Source organism: Rhinichthys klamathensis, unplaced genomic scaffold (genome assembly GCF_029890125.1).
Source record: "Rhinichthys klamathensis goyatoka isolate OS25496 unplaced genomic scaffold, OSU_Roscu_1.1 h1tg000064l_1, whole genome shotgun sequence".
In the NCBI taxonomy this organism is placed as follows: Eukaryota; Metazoa; Chordata; class Actinopteri; order Cypriniformes; family Leuciscidae; genus Rhinichthys; species Rhinichthys klamathensis.
In genome coordinates, this window is record NW_026606607.1 from 943,610 (window position 1) to 955,958 (window position 12,349).

Genomic DNA, 12,349 nt, shown 5'->3' on the forward strand with positions numbered 1-12,349 from the left:
CAGGATAAACAGGACAAGTGGAGCATGTGCAGGGAAACGATTGGAAAATAATAAAAACAAGTTTAAATGGGTAAATTTTCTATAAATATTTTTGTCTCTTAATTTTCTTTCTATAGCCTAGCCTACTTCAGTTCTTGTTAAAACACACCAGACATGCAGATTCTGTGCATTTTGGGCACTTTTTGGATGAAATCATATTTATTTAGTCCATCAAAAGTGTGCTTTCACTTAAATTGAGCGCAGCAAAAATGGACTCGATCGGCGCCGAAACCCGCGCTTCACTGTTGCTCACACGACGCCCCTGCTCGACGCTCACGCGCTTCTCCGGCTCCCGGTGTGAATGCAATCACTGATTAACATGCACGCCAAAAAAAAAAAAAAAAAACGCGCTGCTCCCGCTTGCGGTGTGAAACGGCCGTAATTCACGAGGTTTCCTACATGTGTGCGTTCCGTGTGATGCTGATGTGGCGCGATGTTAATCATGCGGCGCCCGAGTGCATTTGACCGGCATAAAATCGGATTATGTCAGACTGACCGGCCGGTCGCCGATCATGGCCGATCACGTGAAAATCGTCCGATTCCGGTCACCAGCCGATCAATCGGTGCATCTCTACTTTAGAAGACATTCTTGTCTACAGCTGCTCCGGCATGGAAACAATGTTGGACGGTGTACAGCTCACTCATGGCTGGTATATGCTAATACGACAGTGTCCGTCAACAGTCGTGGGAGGGGCTTGTGCAAAACCACGTCACATTGCCCAGAATCTGAGAACGGGCTGTTCTGAGACAGTGCTTATGCTTTATGGGGATTTAAAAAAAAAAAAAAGCACGGGTTGGATTTTTATCATTGTAGGGTGGTTGTGTACACACACTGCCAACACACATTTATGTTCAAACACCATCTAAAAGCGAATTTTGCATAATAGGTCCCCTTTTAAGCTTTGATTTGATAATGGAGTTCGGATTGATACCAGTAGGCTATTTAGGGCCCGCTGTCGCAAAAGCTCGATTCCAACAACAGGTTTACATTCATCAAAGGTCAATAAATATTTAAATTATCTCATAATATACATTGCACATAACAACATTTTTTAATCAGTCTCTCTAAATCCCTCCTTTCCGCGAGCCTACTCTGCTCTGATTGGCCAGATGGCCCAGTCTGTTGTTGGTCTACCGCTTAAAGCACGTGCCGGAAACAAAATGCTCATTACCATAAACTTAAGCTCCGTCCGGTGGCTTCCTAAAGCTCAGCGATTGTACACACTGTAAAGACAGTAACGATGACTTCGATTTTACCATATCAGTTTGAGTGCTGGTCTGATGATGAAACTTTGGAAGAACTAGTTATTCAACCCGAACCTCTATCGCAAGGACGACTTGAGCAGGTCATTTCTCAGTGATACGCTAGTCAGTTTGAGGTACATTGTGAGATGTTGCAACTGTAATTCCTCACAAGCAACAACAAGTGCATGTCCATCAACACACCAATGTGTATATTTCTAATTTATTGCGGTGCACAACTGTATCAATAACAGCGCATACGTTAGCCAAGCTCTAATGTGAATGACGGATATTACATAATATTACAAACATAAACGTTTGTAAAAACAAATCACAAGGTGGGCATTATGCAAATGTCTTTTCTAGTGACGTAGAACCGTCACGCAGTAGGATTCGAAATACAAATGACTCGTCCATGCGGTTCTTTACCATATATGCGGTAAAGTCAATTCTATTTTTTGGGAGACTAACTTTATTTATCGTGCACTTTCGACTTTAAAACTTTGCAGAACGTATTTCCAAACATAGTTATGAATAGATTTGGATGTATTCGTGTTGCCTCTCTTTGTTTCAGCCACTGCTGCTGCATCCAAAATGGTTCAAAGGAATTTTTCTGCCGGTCCAGGCCTAAACCTTAGGAATTAGTCTCAAAATGGGTGAAGGGCAGAAACTGCTTGTAGACTTTGAGAAGACAATGAGAAGTCCTGTCCTGCTCCTGTCCTTCCCGGGCTTGGTCTTCTTGCCCTCTAAGAGGTGTCTGTCAGTTGTCCTATTATCTTTATCTGATGGTGTTGGACAAAATTGTGCTAGTCCACCAGAATCCAATCAAAATATAGCCAACCTTTCCACTGTGGTCAGTCAGAGAGGGGCCCGGAATGTGCCGTTTACTACATGTTATGATCTCTGATTTCAGGAATGATTTTTAACAAGCAGGATCAAGAGGTACGAGATATGGGATATCATAAGCACGCCTTCAATGTACTCATCAGTAACCGCCTCGGCTACCACAGAAACGTCCCCGACACTAGGAATGACAAGTACGAGCATCTATCTGTGTACTAACCACTTGCTTAAATCATTATCTCTCTTGAATCATTCGCTAGAAGTCACCATGAAATCAGAATTGAAGTTTCTTCATTTTATAGCATATTGCAGTGTTTATTATACATTATTTATCCACAAGTCATTTTTTATTAAAAGGTCATGTGCCCTCGTAATATTTAATTAAAAAACATTAACTTCCCCTCCCCTTCTTTTCTGATGATGCGTGAGCCGGCACGAGGGCTGAGCAATGATCCCACTTTTCCAGCAACCCTGTCTCTCACAAGAGAGAGCAGTTAACAACTGATAACAATCCAATCAATGGACAAAATCAAGTCCCACTCTGAATTTTTGTCTAGTTTGAGAAGCAGTTTCACTCGGATATGTCACAGTAGGAAAGAAATACGATCTTAATTTCCATTTCATCATGACTTTTTAACTTTCTATAAACCTAAAACTTTAAAGTAATTGAGTTAAGGGAATAGTTCACCCAAAGGTTAAAAACAAAAAACAAAACAAAAACAATTATTTACTCACCCTTCATGTTGTTCTCTTTGAACACAAACTGACAATTTTTAAAGAATATTCACTCAGCCTTTTACACAACATATGTATTGACCATGTGAAAACATCATTATTTTCCAAGTCATACAATAGCTTTGTGAGGAAAACAGACCAAAATTTAAGTTGTTATCCACTGAAAAGATGTATCTTTGAAATATCATTAGGCATTGTTACTCACAGTTGTTTACATATACAGAATGGAAACAGTGGGCACAACAGTGGGCACAATTTGAGGGCACAATTTTCAGTTAATGACTTACGTTTGAAGTTTGTCAGATTTGGTCACTTTGATCTGTCATTGTATGAAAAAGAGTCATGTAAATGAAAATATACTTCAAAAAGAATCCATTTGTGTTTCACAGGGAAAGAAAATACTGTAGGTTTAGAAGGATAGTGAGTAAATAATTACAGAATAAAAATTTTTGGTTGAACCATTGTTTATGGAACATTTTATGAGGTCAAGGTGCACATAAAGTTTGTAACAAAACATGCCATGTTGTGTAAATGGAGGTCAAGAGTGTGCTGTTTGGCATGATTCTGCTGTAAATCATCACATGATCACTGTTCCCAACAGGTGCAGAGACAGGATCTATCCCGTGGCTTTGCCTGCGGCCAGCATAGTGATCTGTTTCTTCAATGAGGCATTCTCTGCCCTCCTGAGGACTGTTCACAGTGTGCTGGATCGCACACCAAACTACCTGCTCCATGAGATCATACTGGTGGACGACCACAGTGAACTGGGCAAGCTGCCTTACTTCTCTAAACATGTTTAGTCTTCTTTAATCTTGTTTTGGTCCACTGTAGCAAGATAATTGACATACTAATTCTGTCCTGAACCATAGTGAGCTACCTTGCTGTCAAGAGACTCAACTAGCTCTAGTGATCTCCTCACACAAGAGACTAGGGCTCATTGATGTTTAAATGTTGCAAAGCTAAAAACTTGATTTGACAATAAACGTATATAAGCGTAAAAAACCCCCACATATCTCGTTTTAAGAATCAATATTCTAGTTAGATTTTTCATATGAATATTTTTTGGGGGAAAATAGATGAACTACTGTAGGAGTATAGCAGTAGGCCAGTACTCAATTAACTGTCCAAGAAAAGAGTATAACTGTGCAAAGCACTCGAGAGAAACAACTGAGTGAAATAACTTAATATATCACCGTTTGAATGCACTTTAAACATGACAAATCACAATATTGGCATATCATGAACCAGATATTAGGTCTTCGTGCATAAATTGTGAACTGAATCATTTGGTCAACAAATCATCTTCTAGACGTGTTATGCTGTCTAAAACCCCTGTCAAAATTCTATAATTAGTCTTACGACAAGTGGAAATCCATGAGACAAGCTTTCAGATCTCCTGGATTTAACCATTAAAATATTCGATAGAAGACAGAGTGTTTGAGCGAAGGGTAAGAAATGGAGTAACTCTGAGCCGGCTGTCTTACTCATCAGATGTCACTGTATGTCTGACAGATGATCTTAAGGAAGATTTGGATTCTTACATTCAGCAGCACCTGCAGAAGAATGTGAAGCTGGTTCGTAATGAGCAAAGGGAGGGGCTGATCCGTGGGAGGATGATTGGGGCATCTCATGCTACAGGTTAGACTTTAAACCACCATTCATTTACCCTAGAGTTAGTCCATAAACTAATTTTTTTGCATTGTAGGCTGTTCGCACACTACACCAGAGGTGTCCAATAGGGCTGTCACTTTTGTGAAAAAATCCTGTTCGATTTTTGAGACGTAAGTGTTCATTGAATCGATTGTAAAATCGATTTTCCATGTCTAAAGACGTTTCCATTTTCAACACCAAATACAGGCAAATCCACGGACACCTAACAGGCATTAGGACGAGCGTAAAGAGGGCGCTTGAGACGCACAAGTCAGCAATATTTCTGATGATTTATTGGCGTGAAGTTTCGTGCACAATGACAAACAGGAGCGCAACATTCAGGGATTGAAATTAACACCCTCCAACTCGCCAAATGCGGGTAAAAATGAACTGGCGGGTAACGCTGTCAAATCATGAGCCAATCTGGCGTGTTTCTGTGTTTACTCACTTTCTTTGCTGGGGAAGTTCGTGTAAGCCAAATCTGCGCGGATTTAGCGCAAATACGCAACTCGTGAGTCCTCATGATATATTAAATACAGCGTATTGAGCAGAATCTGCGCATTTCTGGCTTACTTGAACACACACGTCACTACGCAACAAATAACGGTGCGCTTGTTCACTTGCATTGAAGTAATAGCGAATATTAAAAAGCATTTGGTTAACAGAAAAGACATTGTTATTTTCCGACATCCTACTTGTTCTGTGTACTGTATTGATCTGTCCACCTAAAACACATTTTTGGTAAAAAAAAAAAAAAAAGGCTGTTAAAATCGATTCCCTATTTTCGTTTTCGATACTTGTGTTGGTTGGTCCGATCGATTGTGCAATCGATTTTCGAACGTTAAGTGACAGCCCTAGTGTCCAATCCTGCTCCAGGAGGTCCAACGTCCAGCTGAGTTTAACTCCAACACACCTGCCTGGAAGATGTTAGCACTCCTTAATTAGCTGTTTCAGGTGGACGTTAGCCCCTCAGGAGCAGGATTGGGCACCCCTGTACAACACAATTCTGTTCAACCATTCAAACTGAATATTTGTTTTCCTGTGAATTATTAAACCCTGTTGTGAATTATACTGTTTTAAACCAAAGTTGTGTTATACAGCGCAAATTATCGTTATAGTCTTGCAAGTAGGTAATCCTTTTTATGTGGTAATACAAATAGACCTAAGCAAACAATGGCCTTTAAAATGACTTAAAATACATATATAATAACAATGAGGCAATAATATGTGGTGCAAGTAATGTGGTTTTATAGAATAACACTGTTAAAATACATAATATAATATACATAACAAACAATCAAATTATGTGCATTATGTATTATAACAAATGCCTGCAGAGGGTGCCAACAGCCTGGTGTTATTACACTTTACAGCAGATCAAATCTTTGTTTAAAATTGGCACCCACCAGATTTGGTACTTTGTTGCTGTTTAGACTAGCTGCTTTTCATATTTGTGAACATAAGTGTGAACAAAGCTGTAGTTATCTTTTCAATCCTTCCGTAAGGCTGTCTTCATCTGTCTATCTTTCAGGTGAGGTGTTGGTGTTCCTGGACAGTCACTGTGAGGTGAATGAGGCATGGCTCCAGCCTCTGCTCACACCCATTAAAGAGAACAGGAAGACTGTGGTGTGTCCTGTCATCGACATCATCAGCGCAGACACACTAGTATACAGTCCCTCTCCTATCGTGCGAGGGGGATTCAACTGGGGCTTGCACTTTAAATGGGACCCAGTACCCATGTCTGAGCTCAACAGCCCTGATGGAGCCATCAGGTATTACCAGTGTGTTACATTATGCTGGAATGCAAACTCGCATGCTCGCCTTTCGGAATATTTTATAATGGCAAATATATACAGTAGTCAACATTTGAAGTGGATCAAAACCTTTCATCAAAGTTATACATGAATTTTGAACAATACCCGTTCTTGTCTTAGGACAACTTTGATGAATGTTTTTGATCCACTTCAAATGTTGACTGCTGTATTTCATAATACCAAATAAAAAGAGAAATATTATTACTTCAGCCAAATGAGATGAAGTAATAATAATATAATTTTATTTGTATGAAAATTGTATTAATAGTTGTATTAGTATTATTTGTAATAATTATTTGTATAATTGTGATACCGTTTTGTGACGGAAAAAAATACTTTTGGAAATGGATGTAATTATGGTCACGCTGCGAACCCCTGTGTAATGCTGCATATCCTGTCCCTGAAGCAGCTGTTATGGATTGGGATGAGGGCCAACACTTTAACCTTCACAGACTGTCCTGTTTAAAATCAATCTCCCCAGACAGAATTTGAACTATAGCGTTGTCTGTGTTACTCTAAGCCCTTTTTCTACTAACATTCACATTTACCAGTCAAATGTTTGGACACATTAACTCATTCTTTTTTTTATTACTATTTTGCCAATTCTAGAATAATAGAGAAGTCAAATGAAAGTATTGGAAAATATGTAGTGACCAAAATATTATATAAATCAAAAAAGTTTAGTTTTGTAAAAATGTATATTTGCCTAGCATATGTCTTTAGATCAAAAGAGGTTTTAGAGTCATGTGAAACAAATGCAGTCCAGTTTGTCCACACATTTGCTGGTAGTGCACACAAGCCCACTGTGGTACACTGAGATATGACTCCAGTCATGTTTCTGCAGGTCTCCCACAATGGCAGGTGGACTGTTCGCCATGGACAGGAATTATTTTTATGAGCTTGGCCAGTATGACCGTGGCATGGACATATGGGGTGGAGAGAACTTGGAAATCTCTTTTCGGGTAAATCCAATCCACTTTATTTCTATAGCACATTTTACAAACACAAAGTTACCAAAGTGCTGCACAGAAGACTCAAAACATACAAAACAATTAATACAAATTTTTTAAACCAAAATAAGAACATCAGGTTTAAAAATATAAAAAGATAAAATGAATAAACAGTAAAACAATCAAAGACATCAGAGGACCACACAACTCACGCGGAGTTAAAAGCCAAACAATAAAAATGTGTCTTTAGACAAGACTTAAAACACTCAACTGTAGGAGCTGTTCGGACATGGAGGGGCAGAGCGTTCCAGAGTTTAGGTCCAACCACAGAAAAGGCCCTGTCCCCCCGAGTTTTAAGTCTTGACTTGGGGACCGCAAGCTGGAGCTGGCCCTCTGACCTCAGTGACCGCGCTGGCGTATAAATTTGAACGAGGTCCGAAATATATGTTGGGGCCAGTCCATTCACAGCTTTAAAAACAAACAACAAGATCTTAAAATCAATCCTTAACCAAACAGGAAGCCAGTGCAACGAGGCAATAATTGGAGTTATATGAGCGCGCTTTTTGGTTCCTGTTAAAAGACGTGCTGCAGAATTTTGGACTAACCGTAAGCGTGAAAGTGCGTTGTGATTTATACTGATATAAAGTGCATTACAGTAGTCTAAACGAGAAGAAATAAAAGCATGTATAGCTTGTTCAAAACTGTTAAAAGACTAAAAAAACGGTTTAACTTTGGCTAAAAGGCAAAGATGATAAAAACTAGGTTTCACAACTGCATTTATTTGTCAAGTTTAAAATCATTGTCTATTTTAAGCCCCAAGGTTAGTTAAAACAGGATGCACAAAGTCATTAAGGGGGCCCAAGTCTATCATGGGGTTTGTGGGGCCAAACTGCATGATCTCTTTTACTCTCATTTAGTTTTAAGAAATTTTGGGCCAACCACGCTTTGACGTCATTTAAACAGTCAAGTAGGGGTGTCAGGGGGCTGCCTTCATGCTTTTTGATTGGCATATAAATTTGACAATCATCAGCATAAAGATGATAGGTGATGCCATGCTTTTTAAAATCTATTCCAAGTGGAAGGAGGTACAGTGCAAAAAGAATAGGACCAAGAATTGATCCCTGGGGGACCCCACAGTTAGAAGGCGCAGTTGATGAGGTAGAGTCCCCCATTTTAACAAAGAAGCATCTCCCTGAAAGATATGACTGGAACCATTTTAGGGCAGTCCCCCTGACTTCCACACAGTTTTCCAGGCGAGATAAAATAATGTTGTGGTCAACTGTGTGGAAAGCAGCAGTGAGATCTAAAAGCACTAAAATAGCTGAATCACCAGAATCTGTCATTAAAAACAGGTCATTAAAAACCTTTAAAAGTGCAGACTCAGTGCTATGAAATGCTTTAAAACCTGACTGAAAAATATCTAAGATGCCATGTGCCTCCAGAAAAGACTGTAGCTGCAAAAATACACATTTTTCTGAAATTTTCGATAAAAAAGGAAGCTTTGAAATAGGGCGATAATTTGAAACATTTGTGGACTCAAGTCCAGCTTTCTTAATCAGTGGCTCAATCACTGCTTTTTTACAAAATGCAGGCACAACTCCAGAAGACAGGCTACTATTTATAATTTCCTCAGCATGAGAGCCAATCGTTTCCCACACATCCTTAAAAAGGTGTGGAGGGACAGGGTCCGTAGGGGATGTGGAGGGTTTAATTTGATTGATGATCTTTGTAAGAGATAGCAGTGAAACTGGCTCAAACTGACAAAAAATAGCAGAACAGTGCATGTTTAAGGAGAAGTTTAAAGAGGGGGACAATATATTGGCTCTGATATTTGAAACTTTACTGTTAAAAAAGTCCCCAAAATTCTCACAAGTATCAGGTGAAAATTCGATAGAGGTGGATTGTGGAGGGTTCAACACAGACCCAATGGTTTTAAAAAGAACACGTGGATTATTGGCATTTTGAGAAACTATTTCTGAAAAATATTGTGATTGTTTAACTTTAACAATTTTAAATGGTTTGTGTATACTTTAAGACCAAATTGTTGTTGTTGTTGTTTTTACAAACCCATGTGGGCTTACGACGGAACTGCAGGAGTTGATGAAAAGCTAATAATTAAATTTAATGTAATAATAATATAAACAAATTAGGCTGCACAATAAACGGAAATAGCGATACATCAACTGCGTGCACTGCGTGTTTCAGAGTGAAGAGTGGCACTGTAACTTTTGATAGTGTTTTCTCAAAGCAGTTCATTCACAGTAAATCGCTGTGAGTTTAACATGCATTTGGGAACGCAATAGGTTCACTTTATTTACTTTCATTTAATTTCCAACTTTTTTGTGGACAAGTTTACACGTTTAAGATTTTAAGACACATATTTGTATCATACATATTTGTATTGTAAAAATGATTCAACTCCCATTGCAAATCATGTTTATTGGCAAAATGTAGACTTTCAGCTGTTTGCAATGAACAAATCAAACAAAAGTTATTGAAATAGCTCAACACAACAAATGTTTCAAGGAGTTTCCCCAAATTCAACTCAAAATGCAACTTTTAATGACTACTGCAGTCTCAAAATTCTCAAGCACACCTGATGCAACAAATTAAGGGCTGCATTAGTTGCACCAGGTGTGCTTGAGCTAGAACACATGAAATATCTAAACTGGCTAGGTTTATTGAGTGTCACGTTTGACTGCATGTTAGAAATATGGCAAATGTTGTTCCAGTCAAAAGAATGTTCCAAAAAGTTAAGAGAAGATATCATCACCCTTCACAAACAAGGAACAGGATACAAAAAGATAGCGAAGGCACTAAATGTTCCTAGAGAAACCGTTGGAAGCATAGTTGGCAAGTTCAAAGTTAAAGGAACAGTGGTTACACTACCTGGATGGAACAGATAAAGGAAGCTATCAATGGCTGCAATCAGATTTCTGAGAAGGCAGGATAAAAAAAAAACCTAGAGTGATTGCAAAATATCTGCAGCAAGACATGGTGGCAACAGGCACTGAGGTTTCAGTTTGCACAATAAGGTGCACTAAACTCATGCCAAGACGTACACCATTAATGTCAAGTCACATTTATTTATATAGCGCTTTTTTACAATACAGATTGTTTCAAAGCAGCTTTACAGAGATAACAGAAAAAGAATGCAAAAAAGTTTGTTTCCAGAAGAAAATAGCATCACAGTCCAGCTTAAGTTCATTTTTGTTTTTTAAAAAGTTATTAATTTAGTTCATTTATTTATATATATATATAGCCGCTCTGGAGTAAACCGTGATGGCATCGTCCAGCTCAGTTCAGTTCTTGTATAATAGTGTCAATGCAGGCAGATCAATATTATTGTTGAATATTAAATTTAATGTCCCCAACTAAGAAAGCCAAGCCAATGGCAACAAAGGTGGAAAAAGGCGACAGTGGCAAGGAACCAAAAACCAATAATAAACAGCAATTCCAATAGGGTCCTCACACCATCAGTGCCCGGGCCCTAATTATAGGTCAGAAGTCGGATTGGTTTGGAACAATCAGAATATTATCCAGTTCCATCTGGTTGAAGATCGAAGTCACGCCGGTATGGAGAGGGGTTTGATGAGGATCAGTGCCGATGGCTGTCGTGTCGATGAGGCCTTCTCAGGGGAGAGTCTAGTTGACACAATCTCTGCTGACACTTCAGGGATGCGTTGTGGTCGTGTCTAGGCGCAGGTCCTCCATCTGGTCTGGATACGGCCCGGATCCGGCTGATTACATCATGCGTTGTGGTCGTGTCTAGGTGCAGGTCCACCATCTGATCTGGATACGGCCTGGATCCAGCTGATTACAGTAAACCTCGGAATAAGCAGAAAGACTAACATTAGCGTAGATGCTATTCTTCTTATGATTTAACGGATACATCGGGTGTTATAGGAAGTATAATGACCTAAAAGCACAAGAAAAGTCAGCTCCAATTTGCTCAAAATCATATACATAAGCGTTTTTAGTATTCTGTTCTGTGGAGCGATGAAACAAAACTGGAACTTTTCTGCCCTATGGATCAGCGGTATGTCTGGAGAAAGAAGCATATGCTGAAAAGAACATTCACAATTCCACCAAGGTTTGGTTTGCAGAAGAAGTCCTGGAAGATTCTACAGTGGCCATAACAGTCACCTGACTTGAACCCCATAGAAAATCTCTGGTGGGATTTAAAGAAGGCTGTTGCAGCACGCAGACCAGAATATTACTGAATTGCTCATGAGGAATGGGCTTAGATTCCTCAGAAACGCTGCCAGAAGCTGGTGTCTGGTTATACATCTCGTTTGCAGCAGGTCATAACAGCAAAAGGGTGTTGAATAATTTTGAGACTGCAGAAGTCATTACAAGTTGCACTTTAAGTTGAATTTGGGGAAACCACTTGAAACATTTGTTGTGTTGAGCTATTTCAATTACTTTTGTTTGTTATTTGTTCATTGCAAACAGCTCAAGGTCTATATATTTAGCCAATAAACCTGATTTTCAATGGGGGTTGAATGATTTTGACTACAGCTGTGTAATCATATATATATATACACTCACCGGCCACTTTATTAGGTACCCCATGCTAGTAACGGGTTGGACCCCCTTTTGCCTTCAGAAATGCCTCAATTCTTCGTGGCATAGATTCAACAAGGTGCTGGAAGCATTCCTCAGGGAGTTTGGTCCATATTGACATGATGGCATCACACAGTTGCCGCAGATTTGTCGGCTGCACATCCATGATGCGAATCTCCCGTTCCACCACATCCCAAAGATGCTCTATTGGGTTGAGATCTGGTGACTGTGGAGGCCATTTTAGTACAGTGAACTCATTGTCATGTTCAAGAAACCAATTTGAAATGATTAGAGCTTTGTGACATGGTGGAAGTAGCCATCAGAGGATGGGTACATGGTGGCCATAAAGGGATGGACATGGTCAGAAACAATGCTCAGGTAGGCCGTGGCATTTAAACAATGCCCAATTGGCACTAAGGGGCCTAAAGTGTGCCAGGAAAACATCCCCCACACCATTACACCACCACCACCAGCCTGCACAGTGGTAACAAGGCATGATGGTTCCACGTT

At 39.5% G+C, this 12,349-nt stretch overlaps 1 protein-coding gene across 2 annotated transcripts in view; it reads left to right on the forward strand.

The window, feature by feature from the left end:
• Positions 1–12,349, forward strand: part of galnt11 (UDP-N-acetyl-alpha-D-galactosamine:polypeptide N-acetylgalactosaminyltransferase 11 (GalNAc-T11)) — a 29,874-nt gene that overhangs the window by 9,073 nt on the left and 8,452 nt on the right. For both annotated transcript variants that reach the window (XM_056249835.1, XM_056249834.1), the window contains exons 3-7: positions 2,195–2,318; positions 3,461–3,627; positions 4,372–4,497; positions 6,041–6,281; positions 7,168–7,285. In XM_056249835.1, the coding sequence (XP_056105810.1) occupies positions 2,195–2,318; positions 3,461–3,627; positions 4,372–4,497; positions 6,041–6,281; positions 7,168–7,285 (776 nt within the window). The remainder of the gene's footprint in view (positions 1–2,194; positions 2,319–3,460; positions 3,628–4,371; positions 4,498–6,040; positions 6,282–7,167; positions 7,286–12,349) is intronic.